The sequence below is a fragment of the Coccinella septempunctata genome, chromosome 8, assembly GCF_907165205.1.
Source record: "Coccinella septempunctata chromosome 8, icCocSept1.1, whole genome shotgun sequence".
NCBI classification, from domain to species: Eukaryota; Metazoa; Arthropoda; class Insecta; order Coleoptera; family Coccinellidae; genus Coccinella; species Coccinella septempunctata.
This window is the reverse complement of record NC_058196.1, coordinates 5,526,827-5,551,549: the sequence shown is the minus strand read 5'-3', so window position 1 is coordinate 5,551,549 and position 24,723 is coordinate 5,526,827. Positions and strand designations below refer to the sequence as shown.

At 37.3% G+C, this 24,723-nt stretch overlaps 1 protein-coding gene across 1 annotated transcript; it reads left to right on the top strand.

The window, feature by feature from the left end:
• The first annotated feature begins 15,645 nt into the window (after positions 1–15,645).
• Positions 15,646–20,140, top strand: LOC123318231. The gene is made up of 3 exons (XM_044904847.1): positions 15,646–15,947; positions 16,472–18,200; positions 19,904–20,140. Exons 1-3 carry the CDS (start codon positions 15,646–15,648, stop codon positions 20,138–20,140), a joined length of 2,268 nt encoding a protein of 755 aa, XP_044760782.1.
• The last annotated feature ends 4,583 nt before the right edge of the window (positions 20,141–24,723 follow it).

Below are 24,723 nucleotides of genomic sequence, written 5' to 3'. Positions count from 1 at the left end.
ACTATCCACTATATATCGTTTCAGAATTTCCATGAAATTTTCAGTTATTTTATTAGATGTTTCAATAAAAAAGTTTTCGAATTATTTTGAAACGAGCTTATACCGAAAAAAGACACATACTAATAGATATTTGAATTTTTATTCCAATCACCAAGTAAGTGTTAAAAGAGGTATTATTAAAACACTTTATGATAGAGCTAATTTAATTTCATCTAAGAAATTAGAAATAATAAAGCTGACTTCATTGAACATTTTCTTAGGGATAAACAATACCCGAAAAATTTTATTGAAAAAACAATATCAAATTTAGAGAGAAAAATGACTAACCAAAATCATAATAATGATCAGGAACAACCAACAAACCGTCAAGAACAACCAAATTTATTGAAAGTTATTCCTTATGTTAATGGCCTTTCAGAAAAAATAAGAAGAATCGGTTCGAAATTCAACATAAGAACTGTTTTTAAAACGCAAAATTATTTAAGATTTATATTAACAAAAACTAAACCTTTGAACGAAAAACAAAATTCAAAAAGTGTTATTTACAACATACCCTGTATTTATGGTAAAACTTATACAGGTGAAACGTCCAGATCTCTAGAAATAAGAAAACGCGAACATCAAAATAATATAGTACGAGATCCCTCTGCAGAATTACTACGTTCATGACGTACACGGATGTTTTTGATATCAAATTGAAGCTAATTTTTTTTCGAATAGGATGATGTATGGCTGTCTGTGAAAAAATGGCCGCAAGTTAGGTCTGCCATCTGTTGAAATAACGAGATATCTGAAATAAAGTGAAAGAGATGGCTCGCAACGCCACTTGTTAGATGAGGATGGTGGATGCCAGCCGACTTAACATTTACAAAATTATAATTACGTAATGAATATTATGAAAAAAACTTAAAGTATTGAGAGATTTATTTTATAATAAAATAAAAATCAGTCTCTTGAATCAAGTTATATTTTATATCAGTGTATTACATTTTCTAGTCCAAGTCCGATTCCTCGCTGCTTTCACAATCGCAGTTGTCACTATCGTCGGCGCAATCAGAGTTTTTTTCATCATCTGAAAATGTGTTAGCTCAATTACATAATACATTTTCTACTTGTATCGGAGTTGAACTTCCCAGAAATCATGTTGGTTTCAGGGCACCATCCAGAAGAAGCCAACCATTTATTCTCCGCACTAAACTTTAAACAGTGGTACTTAGTAGCATTGAGCAATATCGAATTGACGAAAATCGTCCGTAGCACCTTTTGATTTAATGACTTCCAAAACTAAGTAATGTGGGTTGAAACAAACCCTTTGATTTTTTTAATGAATTTTTCATCATTCTCTTTTGCCGCATACATCTTGTTGGACATGATAAATCGTCCAGTGTCTTTGGAATGAACTTTGGTGAGACTTATCATCTCTTTAAAAAATTCTCCTTATGTTTCGATATTAATTTATTTGGACCTTATTCTTATTAGAATCTATTATATGCATTGCGCCCGAACTCTCAATATTCGTATAGCGCCCGACGAAGGGTGATTACATAAATAATATCAACAGCGTGGTGTACAACGAGCTCCAACACGTGGTTATAATATACGAATAATTCAGATGCACTGTTGAGAAACCTGAGATTCCTTTCCCACCACGGGTTTTTACCGGAAAACAACCGAATGATAAAATTATTAATCGGGTTTTATCCGTACGGTGGGCACATCAAGCTCTCGAATCTCGTGGCGATAAGCGCCGCCGAAAATGCAATCTGGTTGTTTTCCAGTGCAAAACTGAACCGAAAGATGTGTGAAAGATCCCATAATATCAGAAGATATAATTCGGAACATAGGGTAAGAACTCGATGGTGCGAAATGAGTCTAACTCTCTCTTACTTTATTTCGGATATCTCGCTATTTTAACAGATGGCAGACCTAACTTGCGGCTATTTTTTCACAGGCAGCCATACATCATCCTATTCGAAAAAAAATTAGCTTTAATTTGATATCAAAAACATCCATGTACCTAATGAACGTAGTAATTCTGCAGTGGGATCTTAGACTAATATTAAAATTAGAGAAATTAATCGATCACAGATCGCAGATCATATTTGTTCTAGTACGGGAGACCACATGATGGATTGGAATAACACTAAAATTCTAATGGCGGAACCAGACCATTATAAACGAAAGATTAAAGAGTCTACGTGTATTCTATTGGATCAAGATAATAATTTGGCAAATCGTGAGTTAGGAATAGATCATATTTGGATCAATTTACTGAAGAAGAAACTGTCATCTGGTAATTTCAAAATTAAATGAATCCACGTTTCTATGCAGTCTCTGTTTCTATGTATTGACAATTAATGTCAAACAAAAGATATAATTCAGAAGATTTTTGAAAATTGATTTTTCGTCTGATGAAGGAGTGTCCGAAACGTTACAACATAAAATTATAATTTCAACGTTCTTTATTTTCAGTTCATTGTCAGGCAACAATTTTTTCTAGTTGATTTGCTCCTGACAAATTAGTGCAAGAATTTACGCAGAAGCAAATCGTTTATTTCATTTTTGATTTGATTTTGTTTCAGAGATTGGGAGTGAAAATCCTAAGAAGTTTATCAAAAATTCTGATTGCCCATCAACGTTTTATAGACCATCGAGGGCATCACCCTGTATAGTCAATATAGTATTGCCTAATCTGATTCCATTTTCGTGGCAAATCGATGAGCAGGGAGATCAGCTTGAAGCCCATCCCCTCCTAACCTAAGTACTGACCAATGTACACTAAAGATTATCACCCAACTGACCCTCTGTAAATTTCCATGGAGCTTCAAACTTTGGTTATTATGGTAGCCGCCTCACCGAATAGGACAATAAAATATCTATAGTGGATAAACATCAGTGAAAGTTTGTAATAGTTTCGTTAGATCCTATATGGACTACGTAATAGCTTCTTGAACTTCAGGATAAGTTCCCCGATAGTTCAATTCACTTTCTGAGTAAGCGCTTTCCAGTATATCCATTAGAAATTCTTCGATATCAAGCACGGAAAGAAATAACTCAACTACCTGGAATTCTAAAAAGGTACGTGTGGATTCTGGATACTAGACAAAGTTTCACGAATTGCGGATTCTGAAATATGGGTATTATTGTTTACAAATAATAGTGGGATCGTGAGTAGAAGTATGGTTTACCGATTCTACAAGAAAGTAACACATATGTTGTAATAAATAACTAAGGAAAATATACTAATAGTCTATAAATGAGTAACGCGGAACATTATACCTCTTGGCACCTTTTCCAAACGGAAGCAACTCTATTTTCGCCACAATCATAGTAAAATATCAAAACGATTTGGTTTCACCTGGGCGTGCACAAAGGGAGTCGAGGTTTCATCATATTTATAATTCCATTTATTTGGCTGGCATTCTTAGTGCATAAATTATACTAGTATATTAAATTATTTCATGAAACGAATTCCAGGTCTGCATTGCTGGATGAGGAGTGGCTTTGATGAACATAACGAGATAGAAGAAGAGTCTTGTCACTCACGCGAAAGGTTTCAAAACATAACTGCGAACTGACTGATTGCGTTTGTTCGCACTTTGAGTGATTTAGGAAAAGTTGCTTAATAATTCTGATGGCGTTTTTTTGGAACTATTTTTATCATATTACGTAATACTCCTCGTTTCACAGATAATAATATATTCAACTTCTTTCTCCATGACTTGCAAAAATACAGGGTGTCCCACTGTGGGTGGAGTGGGTGGCCTATTAGACGTTTACAGAGATCGGATCATAGGATTGTTCTGAAAATTTGGATACTAGAGTTTACGCTGATCTATCTGACAGAAATATTTTGAATGTTGCGACGTTTCCATTTGTAAGAAAAATTACTACAAACTTCTTTTTATCAGATCGGACACCGTATTCATTACAATCTTTTTCTCTTCCCTATCCCCGTCTGAATATTTTTGTTTGGTACTTTGTCATTTCTGATAGTTTCTGAGATATTAACGGTTTTTCATAAAAAATTATCAAGAACATGGATCCAATGAAATAGGCATATAAAAGTATATTCATATTTTGGGAACTTGAAAATTTGAAAATTCTCCACTTAGAGCTTGTGGATGAGTTTCGTGTTTGTGATATACGGGATATTCTAACATTCTTTATCTCAGTACTTCTTATCTGATACTTTCAGAAAAAAAAACAAAATACGTATTTAATTATGTATTATGTTCCGATATAAAAACCCAATTCTATGATCCGTTCTCCGTAAACGTCTAATAGGCCACTCCTCGGGCCACTCAAACTGTATAGTGAGGTGCGGAGAAAATTATTGACCGGGTTGCCAGTGGTTCTGAGATGGGCCAGAATTCTACTGATTCAATAAAAATGTTCGTTCTATGTTCATGGAGTTTCTTATCGAATCTCGTCCTTGCTGTTCAATAGGGAAACGAAACATTGGCTTCAGGACTGTGGGGGAGAATAAAACATTCTTTTTCAAATCGTCGACTTTTCGACCTTTTTTGGGATCTTCTTGAGAACTGCAATAATATTCATTCTCAATTTTGGAAAAATAGATTGTTTATTTTTCCAAAATTGAGAATGAATATTTTTGATTCGGATCCTTTTCTTCAATTTTTGTAATTTTGTTTTCTGAAGAATATCTGATATATTAATCTCAAAACGATACAAAACACAACGATAACGAAACAGAAAATGACTCATTTTCATGTGATTGAAAAATTAGTCTATCGTGAAGATCATATGATTTAGATCTTATAGTTCGAATAATGTTAACTTGAAATTCACTTTGACGACAACGTCATATCAACTGAACATTTGTTTCAAAGACAATCCATTTCAAATGCAACTAAGTAGCAGCCGTTATACATGTTTTTTTATTAGTCCTCTATCATGCGTTAGGTTTGAAAACTGGTTCTGTGGTGCTTAAAAAAATTGCCCATATTCTTACGAATTGATCTTAGGTGTTCATCAATTATCCTCAATTTTATTTCCAGAAATTCTACGAATATGAATTCTTAGGGAAAATTCGAGTACCTACGTAGTCTCATTTGAAGCGTTCATCACTTTTGAAAATGTATACTCCAATATCTATGTAAACAAATTTTCACGTGCAGTTATAATATTCGTGTGCTCTATTATAATCAAGAATCCATAAATCATGCTAGGAGAATTAGACTAGAAAATAAACATTATCGCGAACTTGTAAGCTTACTGTGAACAGTTATATACGATACGAAAAGAGATGTTTCGATCCGAACATTCTGATAAAATTAAATAAATTTCGTATTTTGGACAGGCGACCACTTCAGGATGATTAGGTTCGTGAATATTAAGAAACACTCTTGCCTGAATTCATAGTATTAGAATGTCCACCGAGTTCAATTGAAAACATTTCATTGAACGTCATATAAAATTAAACAAAGTACGGCGAATTTTGATGGTTCGAATACGTAGTTTGTTGTGGATTAATCGGCTCATTCTTCATCTCTAATCTGTTGTTATTCAATATAAAATTACAATTATTCAAGTTGCCTCCCATACGTTTCAATTTGAAAACAAATATTAAATATCGATTATCCTATCGGCAATACTATTAACATAGTACATCTGTCTGAAATTTAAATATCATTCTCGAATTTCAGAAAATAAGTTTATCGAAATGTCGCTTAGTCATCTGTATACAGAGTGAGTAAAATGTAAAGCATAGAATTCATATCTTCGGAACTTACTCTTACATATAGAGGGTGTATTTGAAAGTGAGGCTTTTGTTAACAGAAAATAGAACTGGTCAAAATGAAGCGTTTCACCAATAATCCCTATTGAAAACTTTCCAAACGACAAGATTCGAAGGAAAATCAGAAATGACAACTGAAATGAATCCCTTAGATCTGAATTATCCCAAACCTGTATTGGTCTTCCTTTTCTGACTTTTTTTCTATTATTGCTCCCAATACCTTTTTAACTTGTCTCTCTCCAGAACTTACTCTTTTGTAGAAAAATTCTGGAAGCGAGAAATTCTTATTTTTATCAAACACGCAACTTTTCAGGTCCAATTAGCAAAAGTGATGGACTGTTTATGAGGAAAGGAGGTTAGTAGGTTCTTTCTTAATGCCAATCTCAACTATTTGCGCCACAGATGACAAGACTTTTCATTACTGAGGATGAGGTTCTTCATCAACACGTTTTTTATTATAGGAAAAATGATTGAACTCGTTGAATTTCCACTTTTATTAATTTTTAGGCCAATAATTTCAGGTTTTATGGACGTTCTTGAAGTGTTATCGGAAACCCTGCTTTTTCGTGGGGTGGTAATTGATGAAAGATGAAAGAAGATGCAATCTATACAATTTAAACATTATAAGTTTATATATTTAGTTGAAGTACCCCTGATAATTCATTGCGAAGTTCATGTGAAAGACCAGGTATTTTCTGGTGTTTTCTCACCCATTTGAATATTGATCAACTTTTTCGATTCACCTCACTCATTTATAATTTCAAACAAATTCGTCAAGCAGTTTGGAATTTTCAAGGTTGTATTTTGTCTTTGGACAGTGCGTTCAGTAGTGCACTGCACGTTTTACATCATTTCAACGGGCTACGAATTTCGTGTGCAGAATTCGTTGGAAGTAAGAAAACTTTTGAAATTTTTCATCGAATTATGAATGAAATTAAAAATGATTCAAACCTCCACACCTAGTAATTGTCCTTCAAAATTTTTGAGAAAGTTTCAATTCCGTTCAGGGAAGAGATCATATAGAATGGTTTGGCCTGAAAATATCATCTTCAAAATAAACATTTACTTATATTGACGATTTATCAAAAACTCATATTAAGGATAGGTAATATCCGGCTGAAATAATTTTCTGTATATCAACTATGTTCTCAATGTGGAAATAAGTTGATGGTGAAAGCTAAACGCAATGTCAATTGGACTTCAACATGCCATTCAACCTAACCTAACCTACTCATTAACTGCGTATCAAAGGAACCTGTTATTTCTTCACCGAGATTCCGTATGATCGGAGTGTACATATATGTGCAAAATTTCATGAACCTATATGCACTATAATTAAAGTGAAAGCGGAAGGCTCACACCTCGCTAGTGCCTGAAAAAAAATGTGTTACTGCTGCCCAAATGATCAGTTTGGACTGGGAACAAATATTGATGTTTTATAATAAGTGGAAGAAAATATGCAGAAAATTCCAATGTACTTGAAGTGAAAAAAATTATTTCTACAATCTTTTTTATTTTTTTTTAGGAACATTTCACTTGAAATTCTACGTAGAATTCGACTATGCGAAAATATGCATCGCCTCATTCAAGAAAATCTGAAGTTACAGCCATTTTCGGTTAAACCGAAATAGGTAGATACCTACACTTTTTATTAACCTCCTAAATTTCACTGAACTATCGTGAAATTTTTAGATAATTTTCGACGGGTGAGGCTGATTCCTGTGACATCCGGTATTATCATGAATTCACAATTCGATGTAAAATGAATCCCAGTTACTCGAGCTTAAATTCAATCAAAGTTTTTCCTATTATCGAAATAATTGGTAACGCGAAATCATATCATATAATTATCCAGTAGCAGGTGGGAAGCCCGCAGCTCATAAAATTTCCAGAGATGCATCTGACATAAATGAAATTTCCTGGAAGCGGACTACAGGAACAATGCAGAAACTTTTAACCATTCATTAAATTTTGCCGACTCGCCAAATCCGATAGCTTTTAACCCTCTCGATCCATTTTCTTCAGGCCTCCAATCATATCTTTTTAAATTATGTCCCTTCAGAAGAGCCTAAGAATATGAAATATTGTAGTCTCACTTCTTTCATCCTTTGTCGAGAGAAAATCGTCATGAATATATCCGAAGAAAAATATATAAATATAATGCTTTATGAAAGTTATTTAGCTGAAAAAAATAAATCTACGGAAACTGATTCTCATATTTTGTGTTCTTTTTTCTGATATGTTTCCATTTATTACTCTATATTGTTCTGATGATAATTTACAATTTATTTCGTTCGAAGAACTGGCGTCACTTCCTCACAGAATTTTAATCTCGTATTCGAGAACAAAGTATGTGGTCACGTATCCATGTTATCGAGTCATAAGAATCAAAACTGACAACAGGATTTCATTCACTGGACGAGTTTAGAAACGTTTGTCAACCTTAGAAATATTCGATTATACTCTTACAGAGCAAACGTACTTTTTTTTATTCAAATTTGCACTTTCGATTGCTTCAAGCTGGAATATCGCAATCTCTCAAATCCAAGTGGTATAATAGAAAACTTTTATTGTATTTTCAAAGTGAGTTTTGACATTATTCAGGTGTTTTTTTCGTGTTTCGTTCATTATTTTTATGGTTTCTTCTATAGACTAATAATGGCCGAAGTGAATCCCGAGGACCGTAGGCCCCAGCCATGACAGAGGCGAACCTTCAAGGCCGTAGGCCCGAGTCATGGCTGAGGCGAACCACGAGGGCCGTAGACAAAAAGGACCGCAGGCATGAGCCAAGACCGAGGCGTATCAGCCGAAAAGGCGAATCAGCCCAAATAGGCGAATCTGCAGGCTTACTAGTATTTTCTAAACCAAAACGAATCGGATATTTGTTCATGGGAAAAAGATGTTCAGAATAAGCACAACTACAATCAGTCAAAGTTTGTCATAGAGCTTGTAGAACACCCTGTATACTTAAGTAAATTATTATAATCTGTTTATGTAATTTCAGTGAAAAGGGTTTTTTGAGTCTCAGCTCCTGGTGAGAAGATAACAATATATCTCGAAAGCCAAGCTAAAGGAAAAAGAGTTGTCTTAACAATAACCGTTTTCAGTGAAAATAGTCCATATACTGATTTTTCAACTGGAAAACTAAATTATTGTAAGGTTCTAGGTTGAACAATCTTGCTAAAGTATTCTTGTATTTGTGACCTTGTTTCCTCATATAACTATTCGATACATGTACTCTTACCGAGGTCTTAGTAATATCCGCTCATTTTTCTTTCACTATTTTTAGGATAAAATTCCATATTTGGTTTTTCCGCAACGCTACGAAGATTTGGAGGTGTAAGGTTGATTCTGTGTTTGTATGTGTTGTTAAACACACAAATAGTTACAGCAATCTTGTCTGACGATGCCAGGATGTCTGACACTGAGAAACGCCAAATTTCATGATAACAAGGATCAAACTTTGCCGGAGTCATTTTCAAGCGTCGGTCCACTTCCTGTTCTTCCAACTCTTATTGTCGTAGACGACGGTGTTGTATCCTATGATTTTCTGTATTTCGCATTAAATCATCATACCAGTGAACTGCTTGTCGCATGATCCCGTAGAAATTTTTGGCTAATTGAAGCTATCAGACCCGTATATGAAGTCAGAACCGGGATGGCTTTTATTTTTTTCAATTTCCATTGTTTCTTTTTTTCTGCATGTTTTTTCAGTAGGTTGCTCTTATGTTTTATTATTATTATTATAAATAAGTGAAAAGGTTCTAATTATTATTATTAGAACAACTAAACTGTTTGAATCTATTCCGTTGAAAAGCAACTGCAACGATTTAATTCAAGAGGTGATGAACCCTTTGAGGAACGTATAGATGATAGTAATCACTAATCTGTTGGGATCGGGTAACTTCAAGCAACAGGATTGTTGAAGATGTTTCATTCATGACTTGCCTCTTTCCGCTTCCGGATCGGAAAACTTAAGCAGATCGCTTGTAAATGAGGATAATAGAAAAAGAAATTAGAAAGTCATTCTCCCATTATGTTTGCTAATGAGTTCTGGCGCAAGTAAAGAGGTTTCCTGATTATCTCGCGCAGTGAAAAGGACGAGTCATCGGAAAAAAAAAGAAGAGGACGGTGTAAACCTCTTTCGCGTTTGAATATTTGATTGAAACTGAAATCACCGATATGATGGCGAACTTTCCTGCATTCAGTTAAACTGAAAGTTATCCACGAAATATTCTCCACATAATAATAAAATAAAAATAAACAAGGTGAGCACATCAAAACGGAACAGACGAGTTCACAAACGGAATAATCTTATCTTGAAAAATTTATCGAAAATGTCGATTTTTATTCGAGAGGAGAACAAAATCAAATTTATATCCAAACTGCCCCAACCTTAAGTTTTAAATAACCTTTAGGTACTCCTCAAAAAAATGGGACAATAATATAAGTGATATGTACCCCATTTTCCCTTCAACATTTGTATGTTTAAGTCGAGATAGGAGTTTTTTTCAATACATTCGTTTTCCGAATAATCAAATTCTAGTTTTGAACAACACTATAGTCTTAAATATTTGATTAATTCGGTCTATACTTGATTATCATTTTGAATCAGTTGAAAATTAAACTATAACTTCCACGAAATATTTTAACAATTTTACAACAACTGTTTCGCTAATACTGCAGCTTCATCAGGTAACTACAAAAATATATTCATTTTTGTGAAATTATTGATATATTTCGTTGAAGTTGTCATTTAATTTTTATCATAATTGAGCAATGTGTGTGAATCTATCGAATGATTTCACTCATTTATTCTGGAATGTTCATCATTATTATAAAATTCATAAAAAAAAGTGACCTAAAGAATGAAACCCTTGATATGAAAAGTTCAAATCCTTCATTCCCGAACTATAGAATGTAGAAATATTCAAACTCGGAAAGACACTTCCCCTGAACATCATGTAAATTGCTTTGATTGGAAACTGGCAAGGTGATAAAAAAATCAGTAAATCTCAGTCAATGCTAAAGTCTCGCAACCATATCTTGTTCTTCTTCGCTTCAAACTATCCTCTCCAACCTATCCTAGAATTTCGAAATTGACCACCACTACTATGTTAGAATCATTTTTGAAGATACAGATAACGGTCATATATAAAAAACACACATGATCTCGTCCTATGATAGCTCTGCCACATTTTTCTCTAAATAACGGACAATTTTAGATTTTCAAGAAAGAGTCTCTCGAGAACATCGAGTGGTGTTAATAACAAGCATAGGTTCTATGGAGAGTAGAGAGAAGGAGAATGATCGCTGCTCTCAGACCACAGTTCATATTTTCTCTATTTCCTTGTTGTCCGTTCCAGTAGAGTCTAAAATCACTCCGAGATAGTTATAGTCTGGGCAGTGGGTTACTATTTCACCACTATTCAATGCAAGATCACCAGGTTCCCCACCGACACAGAGATATTTGGTTTTCTCTAAGTTGACAACCACAGTTTATTTGTCCCCTAAAATATGTAGGTACCAATAGGTAGAGCTGGCGATCAAGAGATGGCGAAATTTTTCAAACTAGCTGAAGTTGGCTGAGTGAACTATCTTCCTGGTGACAGATGATCAAAATATTAAAATATTATTATTTCCGATTTTTGTTGAAAGAACAACATATGATAATGGTGAAGCGTGCTCTAGTATAAGAGTGGTTTAGCATCAGAAAGAGAAGGAGAAGAGATAAAATTTCAAAGTGCATTTTTTAGAGAAAATTGGATAAAAGCTTACCTCAAGAATCGACTTGGAATCGATTTGTGTGTCAAGAGCACTTTTGTGATTAAGATATCAAAGAAGATGATAAATTCATAATAAACGAAATAGAAATTGTCATCTCTCGTGAGGAGTGCACTCTTCTGAATAAAAATATCCAGCCAATAAAACTGCATGGTTAAGAAGTGAATATTCTTGGAGAATTTTGTTGGCATAACATAATATATTGTCTATGACATTTCTTAGCTGAGTATTGGAAACAGAGTCTACTCTAATAAGTGTTTATGTTCCACTCCTCACTGCGACTGTATATAATTTTGAAGATTACATCAAGTCAACTAACATATCCTGTGTTCAATAAACAATAATGAACATATTATGTAGGTATCATTTTATTGATCATTGAGTTCTTTCGAATTTCATTGATTCGTCATTTATTATTATTATTATTATTATTACAAATCGGTACAGAGTTGAGGCTTTGCCTATTAACTCAAAAATGTATTTAAATAAGAAATTCTGTCACAAAGAAACAAAAATTGAAAAAAAATTAACACACTATCACACACCCACAGCATTTTCTGAGGCCCACAAGTCAAATCTGTTTTTAAAACTGTTCACACTAGGCGCACAAACAATCTCGGTCGGCAATCTATTGCAAACTTCGAATACTCTGTTGGAAATGAAGTACTGCCTAGCGGTGGAGAAAAACCTCTCACGTGAGAGTTTGAACAAATGGCCTCTCAGGTTATTCTGGTTGAGCACAATAATATGACTGAGGTCAAAACCGAATAGACCACGTAACGATCTATAAGTTATTATAAGATCGCCTCTCAACCTCCTTAATGAGTACCTGCTGATATCCATGGGAGCCAACCTACTTTCATAGTCTGGACGCACAAAGCCGTATGGTATTCGGGTGGCCCTCCGCTGAACTGATTTCAAAAGATTTGCGTCTTTGATGAGCCAGGGATACCAGACAGGACCGGCGAACTCCAGGACTGGACGAATGTACGTTTTGTACAACTGCGCTGCAGTCATAGAATCGCAACTAGAGAAGGACTTCCCGAAAAGATAAAGAAGCTTTCTTGCTCTGCTTGTGCAGCGAGCTATATGCTGACTCCATGACAGATCCTCTGTCATAATCACGCCCAGATCGCTGTGAGCGGATACCTTCTCAATCTGCTACCCCTCAATAAAGTAGGAAAGTGCTGGGTTATTCTTTCCTAGATGTAATACCTTACACTTTTCAATATTTAGTGGAAGCATCCAATCATTACACCACTTTGCCAGGGAGTCGAGATCTTCTTGTAAAACAGAATGGTGGGAAGTTGGACAGTTGAATAACTTTGTGTCGTCCTTGAGGTACTCCACTTAAAACATCTCTCATGGTAGATCGAGTTGGGCCCACCCTGACCGAAAATTTCCTGTTCGAAAGGAAGCTCTCAATCCAAGCAACCACGTCGCCCCGAACACCTACATGTTTTAGTTTATGCAACAATCTCTTCAGAGGAACACGATCGAAGGCACGGGCGAAATCGAGGTAGATTACATCTACCGATTCACCAGCATCAACAGCCTTTGTCCACTCGTTGAGACACTCCAACAAATCAGTGATGATAGACCTACCCGGAATGAATCCGTGCTGACCCTGAGGTATGATATTATTGGACATAAAAAGGACAACATGGTATTAAAAATGATCTTCTCCATTATTTTAACAGCTATTGAGGTAATGGAGATAGGTCTATAATTTTCAGAAGACAGTCGATCCCCTCTCTTATATATAGGTGTTCCGGATGCAATTGTCCAACAACTTGGTAAACGGTTAGTTCTGAGAGAGGTTTTCATTCTCTTGGAAAGTGGACAAGCAAGAGATCTCACACGGCTCTCAAATAGCTTCATAGTCAAGCCCTCCATACCAGGTGCAGTGCCAGTCTTGAAGTTATGTTATGAAGTTATGTCAACAAAGTCAAAAGATTGCTGGACACTTGGAATTGATTTCGTGGAAGGGGGCCGTCAGGTTCTCTCGAAAAAGCATGAGCAAAAATATCAACAAGCGTGTTAGCAGTACTCACAGGGTCGTCACAAAGGTTCCCAGATTCATCACGAATTACGGGAACAGAAACAGTGGTGTTAAATGTCCGACGAATATATCCAAAAAAGCTTCTCTTGTCACTACTTGAAACTAACTTCGACTCGAATGTTCTTTTAGCTGATTTTATGTTGAGAGAAAGATTATTTGAGTATCTTCTATGGATATCGAAGTCAGACACACGCCCACTCCTAATAAAGCGTTGTGTTAAAAATTGGAGTAATTTTTAACCCATCTCTACACTCGATGCACATCTCTATCAACTCAGTGACTACGTTTATCGTTACATGCTTCTGTGAACGTAACCTTAAAATCGCTGTCAATCAGCTGTTCAAAAAAACCGGTGGAACCTGTTGAATCTGCTCAATTTAATTCATTCTCCCTAGATTCTTCGATCGCTCAAGTGATTTGTTAACTTGGTGTAATCGATATCGTGGTTTTAGTGCTCTCTCATTCTAAATTCATTCAACTCAAATCATATTAATATTAATTCATAATAATTATAGGATTAACATCTCAAAAGGTACAGTACTTTTTTCACTCAACAAAAAATGTAATCATTTTTTGCATGTGTCACGTTAGAATATCATTCTATATAATTTTCCTCTCAACACTCACTCCATCGCTATGCATTTTCTCACAATTACATTTGCAATATTCTGCTCTACATCTCTATATCATATTTGCATGTATATTTTCTCAATTTTCTCCAAATCTCTCAATCAACCACGTGCTCAATGTACCTAACTGCTTCAACCTTCTCAAAATGCATCGATATTCCATTCACCTAAAATCACATCATCTCGACAACCACTCACATTTTAATTTCTCTAATTTTAGCACCAAGTTCACATTTCACACCACTCTATTAGAAGCTTATATACTTGTATTCACTCTCATTTTGTATACATGTCACCTCAGATTAACTTTACACCTCTTACGATCAGACTTCTCAGGCCCCTTAAGTTTCAGGTACCTCTACGCTCAAGTTGGACACTTCGAAGGCTTCTCATAGACCAGATCGAGATCCATCTCACTACACTCAGAACTCTGAATAATGGAATACACTCTATCAACTCTATTGGACAGACTGGTTTGTGATAATGCTCGAGGAGGTCCAATCTGATTTCAACTCAATAAGTATAATTTATTATACACTTTTGCATGTCTCTATTACCTGAAACTTATGATACTTTTTTCTTTTCTCTAACGTTATGAACTGCTCTTCTTGTTTCATCTCAATTATGAATACTACTCATTAACTCTTTCTACGTTTACAATATTTCATTTCTCTACATTACATTTGTAACACAACTCACCTCAATTTATGTACTCTCATAAAACACCTTCTGCTTTTCTAATAGATTTGCTATTCCTGTAAGCGTTGGTAATCATCTCTCTCTCATTCTGTCTCATTACACCTGTCTCACTACATTACATATCTCTAACTTCTCAAGTTATCACTGCAACCTTCTGTTTTTCTGATAGCGAGACAGTTTATGAAATCGTAAACTCTATCACTGTAAACGTTGTGCTTGCATGATAACACTCACATCAATTCGTAACTATCAAGCTCAATTATTATGCAACTCAAAATACATAGACACGTTTTTGAGTAGATCTATCTCAATTCTCTCAATTCTTATCAAACGCATAATAATTGATCTTGTTACTCGATACATGAAATTCACTCAACCTGCTCTTTCACTCAAGCAAATACAACGTTGATTTTCTCATGAAACATTACACTCAAATTCTCTCAATAACTTCTCAATAATTGTAAATAGGTTCACTCTGTTTAGATGTTGTATATAATTTTACTTCATGCGAGTGTCTATTTATTATGTGACGTGTTTGATATACAATAAAAATTTTATTTTACCATCTCCAACTCAATCATTTGGTAACAGTCCACTTTTAAGTAATTGCCAAAAATCTCAACACCCAGATTTTTGAACATTTGGTCCTTCGAGCCGGATGGTTGAGTTGGAATAATTATTCATTCACATCACATTCATCTCAAAAGGTCATGTCTCAAAAGTCGGGAAGATCTTCTCCATCTCCAAAAGAGGATGACGCTCAACTCCAGGTCCCTCCTACTCGATCATCCAGATCTTCCACATCTTCGCAGCCTGATGTGGGACCTCAAACTCGCTCGGCTGGTCTTCCCACCAACCTCAAATTGAAAGTCGCTACTCAAATGAGTAGACTACAACTCATGAAGGACATCTTCTCCAAGCTGTCCAACGTCTCAACATGGACTGTGCAAGATCTGTCACACACTCAAGAACAACTGCAAGACCTTCACAAGAACTTCTCAAAGACTCACTCGTATTTTGAGTCAGCGTGGCCTGAGTCGTGTCTCGACCACGAATACTTCGCATCTTCAGTCTTCTTCGAGGAATACTCTCTATTCCAATCAGCCATCTCGAAATTAATACAACTCAATATGTCACTCAATCCTGTGGATTCACAGCCATCCACTTCTGCTCAAGCCCCTCAGTCTTCTCAAACTCGTCCTCGATTGCCTGACATCTCAATTCCCACCTTCTCAGGCGACTTCTCAAAATGGCCTGCATTCCGAGACCTTTTTCAATCACTCGTGATCAATAGCACCTCAATTTCTGACATTGAAAGGTACATTACCTTCGCACATGTCTCTCTCACGAATCTCTCGACACCATCTCCAGTCTTCCCTTAACGGAAGTCTCGTTCCCCATAGCTTGGAAGAAGCTTATGGATAAATATGAAAATAAAAGGCTGCTCCTCTCTTCTCAATACTCAAAACTTCTCTCCTTCTCATTGACGAATCAGAAAAATTCTACCGCCTCATCTCTTCGTCAATTTATTGACAGCATCGTCAATCCTCTCCAAAGTTTGAAAGCTCTAGGTGAAGATCTAGAGCAGAATAACAATCTCTTGGTGTTCCATATCATCAATCGTATGGATCACGCCTCTCGCACTCATTGGGAAACTCTCATCTCCTCTAATAACGAATTTCCCTCCTTCGCTCAGTTGATGGAGTTCCTCCAATCTCGCTCCAGAGCTCTAGAATGGACTGAGTCCAATCAGAGACAGTCATCTCAAGAATCCTCTCGCTCTCGCACAACAGTGCACACCATCTCTCAAAAGGTTACTGCTCCAATTAAACCTTCTCCTCCACTCATCTCAAGCAAATCGGCCTCCTCGAACACTCCAATCTCGAAAGTCTCTTCTATGCCGGGCTACACCTGTGATGATTGTGGACGCGACCACTTCGTTGCAGATTGCCCTCGCTTCTCCAAACGCTCACCTGAAGAAAAAGCTGATGTAGTATTACATCGCATCCTCTGCTCTAACTGCCTCGGTAGACATCATCGCCACTCTTGCAGAACGACAAAGATCTGCAAAATCTGTGGAAGTCGTCATCATACACTTCTACATGATGCTCCTCTCAGCAGTAAACCACACTGCAAAGTTCCACCGGTACCCCCTCGAGTGCTTCCACAATACGCTCTCACATCTCAAAAATCTGCTCAAAGGGAGCTACCTCAACCACGACTCAACACTCTCCTCGCCACTGCCATCGCCCATCTCATCACCTCAACAGGATCACACACGGTTCGACTACTCATCGACAGTGGATCCGAGCTGACCTTCATCTCTCAAGATCTAGCCAGAAAACTCAACATCTCTAGAAGGAAGTCGCATGTTGTAATTGTGGGAATCCATGGAAAGACTTCTAAGACACAAGGATCTCTCGCCCTCACTCTCAAGTCGACGTATGACCATCAAACCATAAATATTGATGCTCGCATTCTTTCATCATCATTCTCTAATTTGCCTTCCTTCTATACATGTTTTCAGCAATCTCTACATCTCCAGCATCTCAAGTTAGCTGATCCAGAATACCACATCTCAAGAGCCATCGACATCATTTTGGGTGCTGATGTATATGGCTCAGTTGTTCTTCCTCAGATGAAAAAAGGCCCTCCATCATCTCCAATCGCGCAACTCTCAATCTTCGGCTGGCTAATCCTAGGACCTGTGTGTCAAGAACAGGAACGCCTTCCAATCCAATCTCCAATGTTTCATACTGTTCAAGATGAAGACCTTCATCATCTCCTCACTAAGTTTTGGGAACAGGAAGAAATTCAACCAACGTCTACGTCACATCTCACCTCTGACGAGCAAGAATGTGAAAACCACTTTGTCTCCACTCACTCTAGGCTCTCCTCAGGGAAATACATGGTAAGATTACCATTGAAATCATCTATTGACGTCTTAGGTTCTTCCAGACAACGAGCCTTCCGATGTCTGCAAGCCTTGATTCGGAAATTCGACAAGGATCCTGACTACTCTCTGCTCTACCACCAATTTCTCGATGAATATGAACTCCTCCAGCACATGCAACCAGTCTCGTCAGAAAAGGTCAACTCAAGATATTTTCTTCCTCATCATGGTGTTCTCAAAACAGACAGCTCTACAACGAAACTGCGAGTAGTCTTCAACGGCTCCAGCCCCACCTCAACTGGTATTTCTCTCAACGATATTATGCACACCGGAGCGAAACTTCAACTCGACGTGATAGATGTTCTTATGTGGGTGCGTAAATTTAAATTTGTCTTCTCTACAGATATCACAAAGATGTACAGACAGATTCTTGTTCATCCTGATGATTGGGATCTTCAAAGCATCCTTTGGCTCGACTCAAACAACAACGTAAAGACATACCATCTCACAACAGTCACATACGGAACTAGATCAGCTCCATTTTTGGCAATCAGAGTTCTTCTCCAACTTCTCAAAGATGAGGGTCACAACTTTCCTTTAGCCATTCCTCCATTAACAAAAGGTTGTTATGTTGATGATATTTGTGGTGGAGCAGATACTGAACATCAACTTCTCGAAATTGCCAAACAACTCCAGAACCTTTGCATGGCGGCCGGCCTTCCGCTAGCAAAATGGCAGTCAAACGTCTCAAGTCTCTCTCACGTCGTTCAAGAGGAAGAATCAACACCCACTCCAATCTCATTCGATGAAGGTTCTCACTCAACTAAAGTGTTAGGTCTAATCTGGTACCCTCAAGAAGACTATTTCACTTTTAAAGTCAGCTCCAATGTATCTGGGTCTTTGATCACCAAGCGATCAGTTCTATCTCATATTGCTAAAATATTTGATCCACTCGGTTTAGTCTCCCCTGTTACGATTAGGGCTAAAATATTGTTGCAGGAATTATGGCTCCAAAAGTTATCATGGGACGAACCTCTACCTCAACTACTCCAACAGAAATGGTACGACATCAGTGAAGATCTCTCAAAGCTGGCCAGCATCACAATTCCAAGATGGATTAACACTCAAGAGGGTTCCTTCATCCAACTCCACGGCTTCTCTGATGCATCTCAACTCGCCATTTCAGCCGTTCTCTATCTTCTCGTTCGAACTCCGTCCAAGGAATGCAAAGTTACAATGCTTTGCTCCAAAACCAAAGTATCGCCTTTAAAACCACTCACAATCCCGAGACTCGAATTATCAGCTGCTCTTCTCCTCTCTCGACTCGTTAATTATGCGCATAATGTTTTAGCTCTCAACATTCACTCAACCACTCTATGGACGGACTCCTCAATCACTCTAGCTTGGATCAACACTCACCCTTCACGTTGGAAGGACTTTGTACGGAACAGAGTTGCAACAATCCAAGATCTAACTCCAAGGGCCCATTGGAGGTATATTTCCGGCAAAGACAATCCTGCTGACTGTGCATCACAAGGGTTAACTTCATCTCAACTTCGCAACCACTCGCTATGGTGGACGGGACCACCATGGCTTTCCAAGTCAGAAGATTCATGGCCAAATCGTCAGCCGGCACCGACAACCGACCATGAATCAGAAGCAAGACCAGCCATCTCCATACTCACCTCCACTACGTCAGACTACTCATGGGATCTCATCTATAGGTATTCCAATTTGAATAAATTGTTGAGAATTACCTCTATTTGTTCAAAGGTTCTCGCACGACTCCAACGCAAGCTGGATCCAGCACACCTCACACACCTGACATCAACTGACTTGGAAGCATCTCGAAGGCATCTCAAAAAGTCTACTTTCCACATGAACTCAAGGCTCTTCAATCACAGACTCCACTTCACTCTTCACATGTATTCAGTAGACTCACTCCACTCCTCGACAACTCGACAACAATGGTGTAATTCGTGTAGGCGGACGAATTTCCCATTCTCAGCTCGACCCAGATAGCAAGCATCCAATTATTCTTCCTCGACACTCTCAATTTACTTCTTTGGTTATAGATGAAACTCACCAAACAACTCTACATGTACAAGGCACTGTGGCACCGCTCTCAACAACTCATGGCACAACTACCCACATCTCAAGTGCAGCCATCTCATCCATTCCTCCACACTCTGAGGATTGAAAGCAGTCTGTTCGCTCCAGTTATGGGTGGATTGAGTAGCTCAGACACTGGAGTGATGGATTGCCTCAACTTCCTCACAATGGATAATTCACGAAGATCTACTCGATTATAATCAACTACGTTAATTATGGCGGCCGGAATGTTAAAAATTGGAGTAATTTTTAACCCATCTCTACACTCGATGCACATCTCTATCAACTCAGTGACTACGTTTATCGTTACATGCTTCTGTGAACGTAACCTTAAAATCGCTGTCAATCAGCTGTTCAAAAAAACCGGTGAAACCTGTTGAATCTGCTCAATTTAATTCATTCTCCCTAGATTCTTCGATCGCTCAAGTGATTTGTTAACTTGGTGTAATCGATATCGTGGTTTTAGTGCTCTCTCATTCTAAATTCATTCAACTCAAATCATATTAATATTAATTCATAATAATTATAGGATTAACATCTCAAAAGGTACAGTACTTTTTTCACTCAACAAAAAATGTAATCATTTTTTGCATGTGTCACGTTAGAATATCATTCTATATAATTTTCCTCTCAACACTCACTCCATCGCTATGCATTTTCTCACAATTACATTTGCAATATTCTGCTCTACATCTCTATATCATATTTGCATGTATATTTTCTCAATTTTCTCCAAATCTCTCAATCAACCACGTGCTCAATGTACCTAACTGCTTCAACCTTCTCAAAATGCATCGATATTCCATTCACCTAAAATCACATCATCTCGACAACCACTCACATTTTAATTTCTCTAATTTTAGCACCAAGTTCACATTTCACACCACTCTATTAGAAGCTTATATACTTGTATTCACTCTCATTTTGTATACATGTCACCTCAGATTGACTTTACACCTCTTACGATCAGACTTCTCAGGCCTCTTAAGTTTCAGGTACCTCTACGCTCAAGTTGGACACTTCGAAGGCTTCTCATAGACCAGATCGAGATCCATCTCACTACACTCAGAACTCTGAATAATGGAATACACTCTATCAACTCTATTGGACAGACTGGTTTGTGATAATGCTCGAGGAGGTCCAATCTGATTTCAACTCAATAAGTATAATTTTACTTCATGCGAGTGTCTATTTATTATGTGACGTGTTTGATATACAATAAAGATTTTATTTTACCATCTCCAACTCAATCATTTGGTAACAGTCCACTTTTAAGTAATTGCCAAAAATCTCAACACCCAGATTTTTGAACACGTTGCCATAAGGATTCTTTGAATCTTATTTGACGTATAATCTTTTCGTCTATCCAAGGTTTTATTGTATTCCGCCGCACTGTGATCGAGCGTGTGTGTCTCTCAACAGTGTCAACAATAGCATTCTCTAATTTTTTCCACATATCCTCGACATCATAGGCATCCCAGAGACTATCCCAACTAACCGGCATAAGTTCCTCATCAACTTTGTCGAAATCAGTACACCTTGTTTTCTTCCTGGACTTGAAAGACCTATTTTCCACAGAGAATTGTAATTTTGAGCACAAAACAACGTGATCTGATTTGCCCACTGGTGGTTCATAATCCAAGGAGGAGACCAAATTTAAATTTTTGTCATTAACAAGAATTAAATCCAGTGTTGACGGACGTTGACCTATACGAAATCTCGTCGGCTGGCTCACGAGCTGCTGGAGATTACAGTTACTGACCATGTCAAGGAACTTAGCTGAGGGTGAAGCATTAGATGGAGAGGTCATGATAGGCCACCTCAAGTCATTGAAGTTGAAATCGCCTGCAATAAAAATATTCTTTCTTGAGTTCGATAAATCTTCAATCGCGTCGAACAAGAAAGAATCATATGGACATGGTCTGGGTCGATAAACACAGCCTAATGTGATGGAAAAACTTGACGTAGATAAGTCAAGGAAAATATTGTCTATACCAGGCGAAAGAACCGAATGTAAACGAATGGAGTATTTATTGACAATATCAACACATACATAGATGCAGCAGCCCCCATAACCTGGCGTTGTAACACTGTCACACCTGTAAACGACATATCCTGGAATATTACACGAAGCATCCGGGATGTTTGGATTGAGCCATGTCTCTGTGATCATAACAAAGTCTGGTTTAGAAATATCAACAAGAGCTATCAGTTCATTTTTCTTCGCCGACAGAGAAGCTAAGTTTGTATAAAGTATCTTCCATTCTTCAGGTGATGCTAGTTTTTTGGGGGAGGATTATCAGGAGCCGTAGAGGAAACAATTGCAGGCTCGCCCTTTATATACTTGATTGTTAAATTTATCTCACCCCCGAAAATTCTGTTCTTCAGTTCCTCCCGCATGCGATTGAGACGTTCAAGCTGTTCGTGTGTTTTATCGTCAGAAACGCTGAAATCCCTCAGCACAGGATTGACGGCGATTACCTTCTTATTTTTCAGAATGTTGAGAGGGGTATTCAAATTGTTGAAGCAAACTTTCAGTGGGCGGGGAACATCAGATTTCCTCACCTTACCAACTCTAGATATAGCTGTGATGTTATTAAAGGCAGATCTTTCAACCTCATTAACGATTTTTTTGATAATCACGGCGTTCTCAGCATCATTTACCTCCGGTATGATCCTTACAATAATATTGTGTGACCTCTTTATCTCCTCTATCATCTCCTGTGCACTACATGGTTCGAGACCGCCTCTAGCCACACCGCTGGCATCGACAGCGGAAGTCACCCGACCTCCAATGTCAGAGACTCTCGAACAAAGCTCCATCATATCATCAACTACGGATTCATGAGCAGTTTGTAAATTCGTTATGTTATGCTGACACTCCGCAATAGCAACTTCCTGGGCATGGAGCAGCTCAGAGTGGTGTTCGATTTTTTCAGAGCAATTCTTCAGCTGCTCACATAAGTCTGTCTGGGTATTTTTAATCATTTCAATATCCTGAGCAATTTTGTCAAGTTTAGACAGCTTTTCCAGAATGAGAGCTGAGGGACCAGTTGATTTCTCGACCTCAGTAGTCTGAGAACTGCCATCACTACCTGAGTTGCTACGCAGTTTTCTCAAGTTTCCCCGACATGAGGGAAATGCAAATTATTCATTCTGCTCTGACATAAATGCTATATCTTCAGGTCTCAAGTTGACGCAGAGCCCATGACAGTTTCGGCAGCAGACAGTACACGCTATTTTACTATCTTTAGCTCCAATACTCTTTGAGCAAACTAAGCAATAAGTAGGCATTTTGAACGGTGAGGCTATATCAATATAAAATAAGGAAAAATTAGAACAAAGGACAAGCACTCTTCACTTCCTGAGGCCGACCAGGAAGACTTCGAAATAAACGCGCACAGGTAGGCCTAGGAAAGAGCAAGGAATTCCCCATAGAGGATAATTACAGAGGTTATTTCAAAATGCAAAATTAGATCTCAACGTGTATACTTCCCTTTATGAAATAGTATGAAATCTCAACATGTGTGCTCCTCTTCAGTGAATACAAAATTAAATATGCTTACCAATTTTTGGTAAATTTCACCCTTGCTCACGTGAAGACACTTATGATCAGCTTGTCAACACAAAATGCCAGAAAATCTCCGTTTCACTTCAAAAACTCTCGAAAATCACGCACAAATGTTTCCCCGTTGACAACACAACTCATATACTCGATGGTCGCTCCCTTATGATTATGGATGAATAAATCTTATTACTTAGTCCCCTTTATAATGTGAATTGTATTTCATTGCATATGATTCAGGAAATTCATATTTATTATAGATTTGAAGAAACGTATTTGAAAAATCATCGAAGAAAACTGCGTTGACACATAACCTAAAATAAAATTAATTCTGTTCATTTCAAATTGACGCTGAAATTCCCACCCTTTATCGATCAACTTAGCGATCGCAGCGACTCATAGTTTCCCTGTTTTTGGAGACATATTTTTATTACGACGATCGTTCTCCTTCTCTCTACTGTCCATAATCATAACATTCACAAATGACAACTATCCTTTCGATTGGCACTTATATGTAAATCTCAACTTATCAGTGAATTTATTGAGTATACTCAATGAATAACTTACACGACTTTTAGGGATTGATGCAAAAATATCATTAACATACAAAATCCAACCGACAAACCAAACTTCACGTTAGATTTGAAATGTTACAGCCTTGGAACATAAATACATGGAATGGCTATTGAAGTGCTACGAGTGTATTTTTTGTGGTACACACATTAGATGCTTCTCTGTCTTGGGGGACACTAAGTCAGTGGCGCAAATTATATAAATTCATATACGACCTACCTTTTCGTATTGAAAATTGATATGACAGTGATGTCAGAGTCAACTATCTCGATTGTGATTGGCGACACTAAGCAACTATCTCACTCCAGTCTTTGGACAACAATAAATGTTTATTTTCCATTCCTTGTATCTATTTTTCAAGGTTGCAACAGATCCACCATAACAAAATTCGTAAAGACAACTGCAAATAAAATTTTCCGTCGTATTGAAATAAATAAAATAAAAAGGAAACCGACCATCTCTATGAAGGTAACCAAGGGAATATCCGTGTGTTCTGGCCGATGCCTAGTAAATAAGACATTCTCTTTTGTCGTATTCATATGAATGTATCTATAAAGATGTAATAATGGAGAAAACGAATAAGGAGTAGGGAATTTTGAACTAATGTATTTTCGGGAGCGCCCGTGAATTATATACAGTCAAACA

Bases quoted from the DNA above. Each gene is read 5' to 3' on its own strand.
- LOC123318231 (XM_044904847.1), top strand. From the start codon at position 15,646: ATGTCTCAAAAGTCGGGAAGATCTTCTCCATCTCCAAAAGAGGATGAC. The intron at 15,948-16,471 runs GTATTTTGAGTC...ATTTATTGACAG, and splicing joins AACTTCTCAAAGACTCACTC to CATCGTCAATCCTCTCCAAA. The intron at 18,201-19,903 runs GTGCGTAAATTT...CTTTGGTTATAG, and splicing joins TGATAGATGTTCTTATGTGG to ATGAAACTCACCAAACAACT.